The 12,972-nt window shown below is 38.9% G+C and overlaps 1 protein-coding gene across 1 annotated transcript; it reads left to right on the plus strand.

Moving 5' to 3' along the window:
* The first annotated feature begins 127 nt into the window (after window positions 1-127).
* On the plus strand, window positions 128-6,412 carry p3h3 (prolyl 3-hydroxylase 3). The gene is made up of 16 exons (XM_079241356.1): window positions 128-525; window positions 1,449-1,633; window positions 1,874-2,032; window positions 2,369-2,561; window positions 3,172-3,303; window positions 3,382-3,524; window positions 3,647-3,736; window positions 3,817-3,869; window positions 3,954-4,033; window positions 4,118-4,245; window positions 4,326-4,421; window positions 4,503-4,653; window positions 4,789-4,906; window positions 5,263-5,338; window positions 5,436-5,576; window positions 6,091-6,412. The coding sequence occupies exons 1-16, from the start codon at window positions 243-245 to the stop codon at window positions 6,259-6,261; spliced, it is 2,199 nt and encodes a 732-aa protein (XP_079097482.1). The 5' UTR covers window positions 128-242; the 3' UTR covers window positions 6,262-6,412.
* The last annotated feature ends 6,560 nt before the right edge of the window (window positions 6,413-12,972 follow it).

Raw genomic sequence — 12,972 nt, forward strand, 5'->3', positions numbered from 1 at the left:
TGCAGTTGCATTACTAAAGGCGACCTGTTGAGTTAAACGACTCAAAACAAACCAGCCAAACTTGACAAAAATCACAATCTACTTTATCACTTGGAGATGTTAGCTGTAACGACTGGCTGCGGGGGACACTTTAACAGGAGGGCTTTTTCCGGATTGAATTCTCCTTCGTTGCCTAAATACCCATAGTCCCTCCTCTTCTTCCCAAACCCCGTCTCCTCCACGGGGCTTGTGTTTTGTGGACCATGGCGCTACCCTCTGAACATTTCACTGTATACGTGGCGTTTAATTTGGTGATATTTGTATTATTTAACTTTACTGTGGGCGGCAGTTCTAGCGTCTTGTCACTCCTGCAGCCGTATGATTATCTGTATTACAGCGGGGTGCGCGCGTATTACGGAGAGGAGTGGGGAAAGGCTGCAGAGCTGCTGGAGAAATCTATCGGAACTAAAGAGGCACTGCTGAGAGTCCGCAGGCAGTGTCATGATGACTGTGTGGCAGCTGGGAGAGACGCTCTCAATAAACTAGGTAAGTTAAAAGATTACAAATGTAATTTGAGATAGTAAAATGTTAATCTATAATAAAGTAGAATACAACTTTACCTTTGGTTATGAAGCAGCGTTATGTAGTTGCTCAACTTTACATCCACATCGTGTGGGTCAGTTGAGATAACTTTAATCAGTGTCTTTTCCATATCAGAATACTTAATTTCAGTACATTGTTGATTTGTATCAAGTGAAAACGCATTCAATCCTGAATGAGTGCAACAAAAGTACTTTATTTTTTTTATACATTCGGACCAATGGCTGGCCTCCCCCTCAAAGTGGGATCGATTTATTTTATTGCTGTGCCTTTTAAAAATATAATGTTGTCCATAACAAACCCCAGAGCTGTAAGATCATTTGAAGACAAAAGAAACAAGCCTCAATCGATTTTTTTCTAAGCCTTAGGGAAAAAATTGATAAACATTGTAAGAAAAACATTTTGGGTATGATAGCAGTGCCACTCTATGTTTATAGTCTTAACTAAGGGCAGTAACTGGTCTGTTCACCTTATTAAAATTTTTTTTAAAGTGTAATCATGAATTCACAAACTCAGATTACATATATTTCTCATTCGTGTTATTCGTGTAATTTTTAATTTCATTACAACAAATGTAAAAAGTTTAGAAATGGTAATTAAAAGTATGAAAATATTTAGATGTGTAAAAACCACTTTCAAAATCCAGGAAGAGCTCTGTATTCAGTGGACTAGACTGTTTCAGGCAGCACACATGACCTAAATCATTGCATGGATTCAGGAACACTTGAGAAACGTGAATCAGTGTAGCATGCAAAACACTAAAGGTTCCAGATATACATAAAACATCATACATGCATACATTATGTATATTTTATTAGCATATTATTTATTTAGCACCATTATTACCAAGTATGTTTTCTGCTTTTTAGACTCAGAGGACAACAGTTTGTGGGACCTGTGGGCCTTGGATTGGATTCAGCAGAAAGCTGAGTGTTTGAGGTTTTGTATGGGACGCTCCATAACTCGTACAGGACAGCTCCCTGTTTCTACTGACATAGAGTATGAATTCGGCACTCGAAATCCCTATAACTTTCTGCAAGTCACATATTACAAGGTAAACTGCACTACAAGGATCCGTACAGGTCTATGGCCTACGAAGCTTGATAATCTTTTTAAAGATGTGATTGTACAGTTCATACATTATTTAATTTGAAATAGACTTTTAGAGGTAAACCGCTGACTCTTTATGTTGTTATTTAGCTTAATTATGATTCAGATCCCAGCTGTATTCTATAGCAAAATTATTTTTTTTAAAAAGTTTGTCTGCACTGACTTTCCTTGTCCTCCACATTAGTTGGAAAAGTTACAGAAAGCTGCATCAGCAGCTCATACCTACTTTGTGGCCAATCCAAGTCACCTGGAGATGAGAAACAACATTGAGAAGTACAGGCGGATGGAAGGTGTCACTGAGGATGATTTCCAGGACCGGGAGATTGAGAATGAGAAACACTGGGTAGGGAGAGAACAGTGATGAGTTTCCACTTCATACATTTTTGTGTAGTCACCACATTAAATAGCTACAGAAGGCAATTGGGATATTTCTGCTTTTAAAACTAGAATCACATCTACAACCTTAGTAATGATGAGGGGAAATGATAAATGTGTCAACTCTAGTTGAAACAGCTCTCCTATTTAGTACAAGAATTAAAGATATTGATCAGATTATATTTGGATAAAGAAGACTGATTAGTCGGTCCTTCTATATAAAGTATTTACATTTATTTTCTTTCATCTTGTTGTATCTTCAGCTTTAATGTAACTATTATTTTCTCTGTGTCATCAAACTCAGGTCTTGTATGATGCTGCACTCCAGCATGAGGCCTCCTCAGACTGGGTGCAGGCTGCAGACAAATGGAAAGCTTGTGTGAATGAAACTCTGCAGCAGATCGAGGAGTGCAGGGTTCAGTGTGAGGTTTCCCCGCAGCGCCTGCCAGAGGACAGAGGAGAGGATAGTGTCGATGGGGCATTTGAAAAGGCTGCAGGTGAGAAATGCAATACAAAACAAAAAACTGGCATTTTGAAATAGAGAGGGTTCAGATGTATAAACAATGTTTACAGACAAATTAATACATGCACCCAGTGCTTCATACAACTATAGTAGCATTTAGAAAGGTTGGCTGGATAATATGCGTATGCTCAACTTGCATGTGCTTCAGCTGTGTAAACACACATATACACGTTATATTTTTTTAGTGGGGATTATAAATGGCTGCAGCTAAAGGCGGTGGGAGAATTAAAGGGTGTTTGTACTCTAATAATTTTTTATGCTGATTTCTGTTGTGGTCACTGTAGTGTCTAACAACCTGCGGTGCAATCAGTGTTTTAATATGCAAAAGATTAAAGAAGGAAATGTCAGATCTGTTCATGGATAAATACAGTATGAGAGGGGAACTCAGGTTTGTGCACGTATGTACAGTTTAACAATGAGGAGCATTCATAAAGAAGAGCATGTGCAGCTCCATAAATCTGGTGAATAGAAATTATGTAAATGTTTCTACTTTTCTGCAGAACATTTTCAGTCATGAATCTACTCCATTTGATACATCAGGCTACAGGATGTACGAGGGTTCACTGTTATTCTTTTCTGTCCAGCACTGTCGCTGTCCCTGCTCTCATGCCGGCAGTCCTGCGTGACTCAGATAGCTACACGACCTGGAAGGATTTCTGCTCAGGAGGACTTCCTGCCCACACAGCTGGAGCATCTGCACATTGCACAGTACAAAGGTCAGAACTTTTGAGAACAGAAGATCCCTTAATGTGATGAAATTATTCACCCTATGTTATGGCTTTGCTTTCCTACAGCTGGTGATATTAGTGGAGCATTGCAGACGCTGCTCTCTTTTCTCCTGTTTTACCCTTCTGACAAGGGCTCTTTAGACAATCTGCAGCTCTACTATGAGACACTAGGGGGTGCCAGAGAGTCACAGGGCACAAAGCCTGCTCAGGTACCACTCTGTCATTACCAAATTAATCAAGCTCTAAACATCCATAAACATCTCTAGGAAATTTGAATAAAAGCTTGTTTTTATATAAGTCTTCTTTTTATTTGTGTGTACTTATCATGCAGGAGATTGTCAGATACATCAATCGCTCTTTGCAGGAGAAGAAGTTGCTGTATTTTGGTATGGAAAGCTTTGACTTCAGCTTTATTGACCCAGTAAGTGCTGATGCTAAATGCTAAGAGTGCTAGCGATAAAATATTTCTTTGAAAGATTGTATCGATCGTCTTCTTTGCAGGATCTTTGGACTCCAGAAGATGCTGTGCCTAAATCGCTGAGAGAAAACTGGAGGTAAAGTAAATGGAGAAAAATGACTTGAAAAGCAGTTAAAATAAATGGAAAGTCAGCGTAATATCTTTTGTGTTTTCCTGTCAGAGCTGAAAAGGAAAAAGTAAATGAGAAGACAACACACGAAGAGCAACAGGAGGAAGTAGATGACAGTGGCTTCTTTTCAGGTGAAACAATTATTTCACTGTTTTGTTACAGCAGAGGACATTTTTTTTCCTTGTTTCATCCTGTCTCAATTGTCTGCTCAACAGGGGGCCCAGTTCTTCAGGTTGGTGTGACCATAACCATGGATGATGAAGCTCTGAACGGGACTAATCGAGTTGTTCTCGATGGAGTCATGACTGAGAAAGAGTGTGACAGCATACTGCAGTTAGCAACTGTAAGTTTCCTTCGTAGAACAGCCACTCTTCCGACAACACTCAGCTTCATTATTACCTTCCATTTCGCATCATATCACAGGTTGCAGCATCCCTCGGAGATGGTTACCGGGGACGACGATCTCCACACACACCTCATGAGACATTTGAAGGTCTGACTGTTCTCAGGGCTGTAAAGGTGAGTGAAAAACAGCTAAATGTTCTTCACCCGATTGACCCCATCATTGCTTCTTAACTTTCACTTCCGCTCCTTTCACAGTTGGCTCAGGATGGATTGGTGAACCAGTCAGACGCCAAACTCTTACATGAGCTGGGTGAAAGAGTAAGAGTCCTGCTACACTCCTACTTCAGGAGCCCCTCTGGACTTTTTATTGCGTTCACACATCTGGTGTGCCGCAGTGCTATTGCAGGTAGGTACTGTAATTATTGCTGTCTTTATTGAGGGAAATCATTATTATTTTTTGGAATTAATTGAATGTTGTAAAGATCACTGTCCCTAAATGTGTTGTCACACTTATGTTTGGTTGGATTTTCATTCCATTCAGGTGACCAGGAGGGCAGGTTGGACCTGTCTCACCCTGTCCATGTTGACAACTGTCTTCTTGAGCCAGAAACCAATCAGTGTTGGAGGGAACCACCAGCATTCATACACAGAGACCTAAGGTATGTATCAAATTGATCTCACTGATCAGTAGTTTAGTTTGGATGTTGCTTTTTGCATAAATGCTTTTGAGATATTTTCAAGCAAATATAGTATTATTGTATTCCAAAATTGTATTTAATTTGGTGATGTAACCTTAATTTCGTATGCATTGCTCTTCTGCTAGTAACAGGCATGTTCCTACAGGACATTTTGGAAAATATAAAAACAGAAGTTAAATGGGACCAGTGTTTGTCCATAAAACCAGAAACTAATTGTGTGAAGTGAATAAAGTCACATGTAGTTAATTCACGAGTATATGCACATTTTGACTGTTTATGGCTGACAATAAGGGACCTTTAATATCTCTGTGTCACAGTGCCATTCTTTACCTGAATGACAAGTTTGATGGTGGAGAGTTGTTCTTCACTAAAAGAGATGCCAAGACAATAACAGTAAGTAACGTTGCCAAGTGCCAGATTTTAATCTCTTAAGATAGTTTTGTCAGGCCTGTTCAACCGTGGCCTTTTCTACCCTCGTTAATGTCTGTAGGCTCGAGTAAAGCCCAGCTGTGGTCGACTGGTGGGCTTTTCCTCGGGTCCAGTAAATCCCCATGGTGTTACTGCTGTGACCAGTGGCCGGCGGTGCGCACTGGCCCTGTGGTTCACAAAGGAGAAGCTCTACAGAGACATGGTGAGCATTATGACAACACATAGCCGCAACCTCCTCCCCCTCAGTTGGGCCTGCAGTTTTGTTTGTTGATGCCGTGACGCCTTTGTTGGATAATAAGACCAGCTGGAGCGCAATGCAAATCTGTTGGTTGTTTGCATGTCCATGCTCGCTTGCAGCGCCTGTTCTGCGGTCACGCCATGTCATTGTCCTTTACACTCATATGATGGATCTGCCTGGTCAACAACTAATCATTTTATAGAAGCTAGGCAAAAACTTACAATAATTAACCAGTAATGTTGGTCTAAATTTAGACAAACAGCCATTTTTAGCAACCACTATAAAAGAAAGTGAGTGTCTTTCTTTATGACCATATAGGGATGAAAAGAGCTCCACTGAACAGTTGCTTTTATTTAGTAGAAAACAGTTTTGATATTAGCTATTTAGTTTAGCAACTTAACCTGCTTCCAACTTTGCTGTTTTGTATGATTATGACTCCTAAAAATGAACACTGTGATCAATTTTACTTTTCTTGCAGGAGCGAGAGGAGGCAGAGGCGATGTGGTCAGTAGATGGACAGAGTGTGCTGAAAACAGATGAGGAGGAGCCGGAGGGCAGCTCCACAGCTGGCCGTAATGCTCGGAGTCGGGCGCCAAGTGATAGGAGCAGAGGAAGAGACAGGGTGACTGGGGGCAAAGATGAGTTGTGAGAGCTGGAACAAACATGGCAGATTGAAACTGGAAAATATCTTCATTTATTCCAGTGGAACAGCCCAGCATCCCATTTGAGTCTTCCACTCCATGTTTACATGATTTTTCTTGTTTTGTTTTTTTTTTACTTAGAACATTCGCTCTCATGTTGCTGCCTTTTTATGTCATGTGCTTGATTGTATATACTTTATTTATACTGTACATGTTGACAGTAAATGAGAAAAGCAATGTTCTGTGATATTGTTTTTCCTCCAGATCAATCACAGACTTTAAAAAAACTTCAGGGTTCAAATATGTATTAAATATGATTCACTATCAGTGTCCATGAAAGTGGTGGAGCAAAGAGAGGATTAGACCACGAGTGAGGTCAAAAAAGGGTTGTAAAGCAAGACTGCGTGGTCTATTAAGCGATTACCTCACACAGTCTGTAGCTGGCTGCTGATTCGGTCCTGTTCAGAGTAGGGGAAAATGTTGAGACATAAGATTTGGCAGCAACACAGCAGCACTGTTCAGGCTGTGACAGTGAGCATCTGAAATCATGGTTTCAGGTCGTAAGAGAGAGAGGAGGGAACAGACAGACAGAGCGAGAGGTGTGCAGGGGGAAAAAAAAAGGATAGAAATAGAGAGATTACTGTTAATCCCTCATAAATGAGTGCATTTGTTTATGAAGCTTAAAAATCACCCATTTAGAATATGGAATAGTAATCCAGGGGTAGAACATTTAATCATACACATCCAGTGGTGTGACACTCGACCCACTAACTTCAATCTCATCCTCCCCATTACTACCAGTGCCTCTTTGCAGCCCCTCGTCTGCTGTCATCTTGTACATTTCAGTCAAGTGCTGTTTATGGCCTATATTAACACTCTCACTCCCCCCTGCGTTATAATCCCCTTGCAGATTTGGGTCGACAGCCCTCTTTAATGGAACCTTGGTTTTAACCTCTTCCCTGCCTCACAGACACTCAAATCGTGCAGTACCCGAAAAGTCTGCATTAATCTTCTAAGTAGGTGTAATGTCTCTGTAATGCATGTCAGATATCCTCACATAAAGCACCCCAACTGTCTCGTAGTCTAATTACATTCATGGCTGTGAAGCATTAAATTGACTGCAGAATACTGTCAGTGTTCTGTAATTTATATGGATAGCAGAAATTATGTAAGGCCTGTGGTTATGAAACTGAAATCAGAGCATCCTGTTGTCATTGGGGCCCAGTTTCTGTGGAGTGTGACAGGATCACTCATCCTTTGATTCACATTTACATGGTGATTATTCTACTGTTTGCTGTTAAAATCTCAGATACCTTATGGGGATTTCGGGCATCCTGAATGATGCTTTACATCATTTCAAGTGTAGAAACTAAATGAGGAGTTTCAGGGGGACTACACTGGTTTAATAATCTTGTCTTTATTCTGTTTTCAATTTACAACAGTTGCTTGTGGCTAATGCATTCGTCATTTAATCCATTCCCTCCCACCACTGCCACTCTGGACCCCATTTATTAAAAATGCGGTCAAGAGGTCAGAGGACCCAAAAAAAATAAGCTCTCCTCTTTTGGCCTCATTTTCACAAAGATTAAGTTGATCCAAGAAAAACAAACAAACAAATAAATAAATAAGAATAAAAACAAAGCACAAAAAACAAACAAGCAAATAAACCAAACACACAAACATAAAAAAATAGATTTCCAAATCCTGCCCCTTGGGGGAGATACTCATCTTTATCTTTTTTTTTTTTTTAACCATATGTTGCTTTCCTTATTTTTTCACTTCAGTATCTTTATTTATTTATTTATTTTTTTTGTTAAATGGTTAAAGAAGAAGTAAGGCCAGTTTTTAATTAGTTTTGGTTTTAAAAGACTAAAAAAGAATTGTGTTATGATATAGCAAAACATTATTGGTCCATGAACAATAATCCCTAAAAACACACAATCTTTGCATCTTTATCCTGCTTTTGTCTGTTAACAAATCCTTTTTTCTCTTTTTGGTTCTCTGTTCTACACTCCATCTCACAACTCTCTCCATGTTAACTCCCATTTCTCCAAATCCAGGGTCAGCACTGCTGTCGTCACAGTGCTCAAGTTAGCAGAGGTCAACACTTTTAAACCCCGGAGCTGAATTTATCCTCGCTGCATCATAGTATAAACCCAGAAAGTAGGCAACACACACATTAACACACCACAAGCCCTTTCTGTTGCAGAGATGGATATGTGGGCAAATGTGCAAACCACAGGTCCATATTTTGCTGGTGGTGCAGTGATGCTGTTTGATTATCTGAATGTTTTATTTTGAAAATTTGCTTAGAAAAATAAAATGAAACTTCATCCCTGTTGGAAGTTCAACTTGAACTTTTCTAAAAAGTATTTTTATTTAAAGGAAAATAGAATATATCATATCTCATCGTACTGTGATTTCGTGGATTTGCATAGTTTATTTTAAATCAGCTGTGTCAGGGCTGCATTGGACAAGCAGATAGTATCAGTGGAATGATAACTCCGGGGTGTCAGGTTCATTATATCTTACATTAGTCAGAGTACTCAATCCCTTGCTGATTTACTATTTTAATAATTCTGTAAATTTCTGCTATAAAAATAAACCTGTCTTGCCTTGCCTAAAGAAACTGAAGACATGCACACAAACAGTCCCAAAAATGTAATAAACATGGTAGATGAAAGACTCACTGGCACTTTGCATATTATTGTTTTTTATTTTGGTTTTTTTTAAATTTTCTCTGGGAAAATTTATATTAACACTAATAAACACTAAAAAAGATAACTGTTCCCTTTTACTCTCTGAGTGCTACTTCTGTATTCCGGTTCAGCTATTTCAGTCCATCCATCCATCCATCCATCCATCCATTCCTTGTTTATAACCCACAGTATCCTGTTTAGTCAGGAGGAGCTTATTCCAGCTAGCACAGGGTAAGAGGCCACAGTGTGGCCAATTGAACACAAATTGAAACCAACAGAAATGCATGTTTAGGCTCACACCAACAGATAATTTAGAATCACCAATTAACCTAAAGACATGTTTCTGGACTAAGGACTGAGAACCCAGTAAAAACCCATGCAAGCACTGGAAGGGCATGCAGACCCTAATTTAATTCAGTTTTAGTAGCACAGCCAAAAAACAAAGCAAAGCAATCTCAATGCATTTCATGTGAAGAAATTAAAGTTTGTGTTTGGTTCTAGGTTGTGTTTTGTATCACAGAGTCACACCTCATTCTAAAAAATCTTCGTACAGTAAAGTTTTCACTACTTCTCACAACAAGTAAAAAGCCTCCTGGCATCAAAGATGCAAAACGTTGGAGTGTCTGTTGTTACTTAATGTTATTCAAACAACATTGAAACACTATCATCGCTGACATATTTGACATTTTCATAATAATTTACCAGATATTCTCTGCTGGGGAAAGCATGATTAGAATCAGTACCCTCTTCTTCCTCAGATGTGTTGTAATGTGCTCAGCATGTGATTTTGTTTTTTTTAATCATGCATGAATGTCTCTGGAAAAGTGGCATTAAAGGCTGTATATGTTACTCAAGTTATTTCAGTCAAAATTTCTGCTTTGACAGCATTAGTGCAGCAATAACCACATGAACATTAGCATGAATTAGCTTTGCAGAGAGAAATTACAAAAACTCATGTGACCACAGAGCCTGATTTTTTAATCTATTGCTGATAATAGTTTGAATGATAGTTTTTATCTCTTGTTCAGCACAGACTTAATTTCTTCCAAAAAGAATCTTAAAAATTCGCTAATCTGACTCCAATACACATGTCCAATGAGTGATGGTCCTTCCTAAAGGACCTTCCTTTGGTTTAGATCTTTCTTTTTCACATATAAAAATTCATCCCAACTTCTTGAATGGTTTAATAAAATTTGTACTCTAAAGTGGAAAATATACAAACCTCTTTTCTTCCTTTATTAATCATAGTTTCAAACACTTAAATCCTTTTATTGGATGCTGCTATTGTCACATTATTGTTGTTATTATTGATAACAATAACCTGCTAGCTTAATTTGTTTGGAACACTATAATTATTCATTCATTCATTTTCTGAACCACTTATTCCAATTCAGGGTTGCAGGGAAGCTGGAGCCTATCCCAGCTGGCTTTGGGCGACAGGCAGGGTACACCCTGGACAGCTTGCCAGTCCATTGCAGGGCCACACACAGAGACGAACAACCACGCTCACACTCACTCCTAGGGGCAATTTAGAGTGACCAATTAACCTAACACGCATGTCTTTGGATGGTGGGAGGAAGCTGGAGTACTCGGAGAGAACCCACGCATACATGGGGAGAATATGCAAACTCCACACAGAAAGGCTGTGACCAAACCAGCCAAGGATCGAACCAGTGACCTTCTTGCTGTGAGGCCACAGTGCTAACCACTGTGCCACCATGCAGCCACACTATAATAATTTCCCCCTAATTGCTCTTCATAATTGTTCCCGTTCAACATTCTGTTGGAATACGTTGCAGCCTTACACTGCAAAACTGATTTATTTACACAATCAAATTAAGTTGGTGAGAAACATATAAAATGTTTAGTTCATAATGCTAATAAATATTAAAAGTAAATGTAAATAGATGAATCTGTGTTAAGAGAATTCAATACAAAACCATTTACTTGATAAACAATAAACATAAAGTAAAATAATCTTCCACTAATCTCGTGTCTAATCTGCTTAATCTACTTTGTATAGTGTGTACAAGTAACTTTTGGCTTATAAATACTATGTGTTGCTACAAGCGTAGCTTTTAAGAACAATCATTAAAAGAAAGCAGCGGTGACTCTATGAATGAATTCTGTGCCAGCTGAACCAAACGTACTGTTGAAAAATGGTTTCAGTCACCCACGCAAGCCACTTCGGCATCTGATTCAAGGATTTTATCCCAGACTTTTTGAGTGACGTGTAGTCCCTGGACTCAGACAGGATGCAAGCTGTGCTGTTTCATAACGAACACAGGTGACTGACTTTGTTAGATAATGTGCAACTGCTGTAGAGTGCACTCTCTCAAACAGATAAGGCAGATAATTAAACGCAAAACTTCATTTTTGGAGTCTGTTTTGTTTGAATGACTAACCAGAACAAAATTTCAGCGAAACAAAGGGGTATTTAGAGTGAGTAGATGGACCCTGTGGGGGCTTTTGGGTCCCACTCAGGTGAAACGCTAGCTTGGAAGTTGAAAAGAAAAGAGTGAAAATCATATTTTGATTGTTTAAAAGGACAAAGTTTATCATTCTGTAGCCACCTATAGTAACACTAATGCATTGTACACTGTCTGTGTATGTGTACATGTTTGGTTATTTTATTGCATAATGATTATTAAGCCTAAAATAAAAACGTTCTCCAAGTGTTACAGTAATTTGTTCCATTCTGCCCAGTCTGATCTCTACCCTACCAGTCTCCCTCTCAGCCCAGCAACTTTCCAATATTAACTTCATCTCAGATTTACAAAACAAACCCTCCCGCCTGACATAGATCTTATAAAGACTGCTTTAGGACCATAAAAAGCCATGTTTCCAGGTCCTCTATTTATCCTCCTTATCCCTCCCCTCCATGATTTCCATCCCTCACTTTCTGATTCACCCTACTCAGGTTTTGTGACCCCCACAGACATATGCCTTGTCTCCCCATGTCTCCTCTCTCTTTCTACCTCTTTTACCACCACTCCCCCCCTCCCGCCCTCCCTCCTTTCTGCCCATCCCAGGTTTTATCCCCCTCATCACTGATCTCCCTTCATCCCTCCAATCCTCATCTGTTCCTCATAGGAGCGGTAGACTGCATGAGTGACAGAGAAATATTGCACCGTGTGTGACACCAAAAGTGAATGAAAGGAGTAATTTGTAGCAACATACAGGCTGACCTTATGATATCAACCTGAAGAGGATAGCTGGAGATCGCTGAAGGAAAAGTGATCAAAGATCCGCCAAATCACCTGTAGAGGCGTCTGCGATTGGTGAGTGTCATGTGTACTACTGAGTGTGTGCAGTTGTGTCATGCCATTCAAAGTCAGATTTGAAGGTTTTTTTTTGTTTGTTTGTTTTTTTAAAAACACTGATTTATTAATGGCATCTTTATAAGTTGGCAAAAATATTTGAATGTGACCAGATATTTTCCACTTTTACACTGATTCATCATGAAGCTGAATAGTTAATTATGTTTTAAGTGTAGCACAATTGTTAGGACACAATTATTTATATATATTATCAAAAAAATACCAAAATTATAGGAACTCTTAGCTGTTACACTTGTTTTTTGCTTTATCTTTTTTCTAGCACATACAACAAAGGGATTTACATGTGAGAAGTATACAAAGCTGGCATTATCGCATGGAATGATAATCTCAGTTAAAAGCAAATTCCCTTGGTTGTGTGATTTTTTATACTGAAAGACATAGCATGAAAACACCGGATTATGGGTTTTCTTTAGATACTTAATATTGGTGTAAAAGTAAGTCTCAAACTATAGCCATTTACACTCCAGTGAAAAGGAAGAAGTGATTGCAGAAGCTCTGCTTGCACAATTTTATCTAAGTCTTTTACAGTAGAATAAACATACGTAATACTCCATGGTCACTGTATGTTGTGATACAGTTGGGAAACATTGATGGATAAAATATGCATTTATGAATGCCTGCATATGTAAATTAAATATTTTAGGAAAAAGTACATTTACATGTTGATATAAAAATCCCA

This window comes from Telmatherina bonti (assembly GCF_933228915.1).
Source record: "Telmatherina bonti genome assembly, chromosome: 5".
Lineage (NCBI taxonomy): Eukaryota > Metazoa > Chordata > Actinopteri > Atheriniformes > Telmatherinidae > Telmatherina > Telmatherina bonti.

Excerpts from the sequence above, each read along its gene's own strand:
- p3h3 (XM_079241356.1), top strand. The coding sequence starts at position 243 with ATGGCGCTACCCTCTGAACATTTCACTGTATACGTGGCGTTTAATTTG. Across the intron at positions 3,304-3,381 it reads GCACATTGCACAGTACAAAG|CTGGTGATATTAGTGGAGCA; the intron begins GTCAGAACTTTT and ends GCTTTCCTACAG. Across the intron at positions 3,870-3,953 it reads TCGCTGAGAGAAAACTGGAG|AGCTGAAAAGGAAAAAGTAA; the intron begins GTAAAGTAAATG and ends TTTTCCTGTCAG.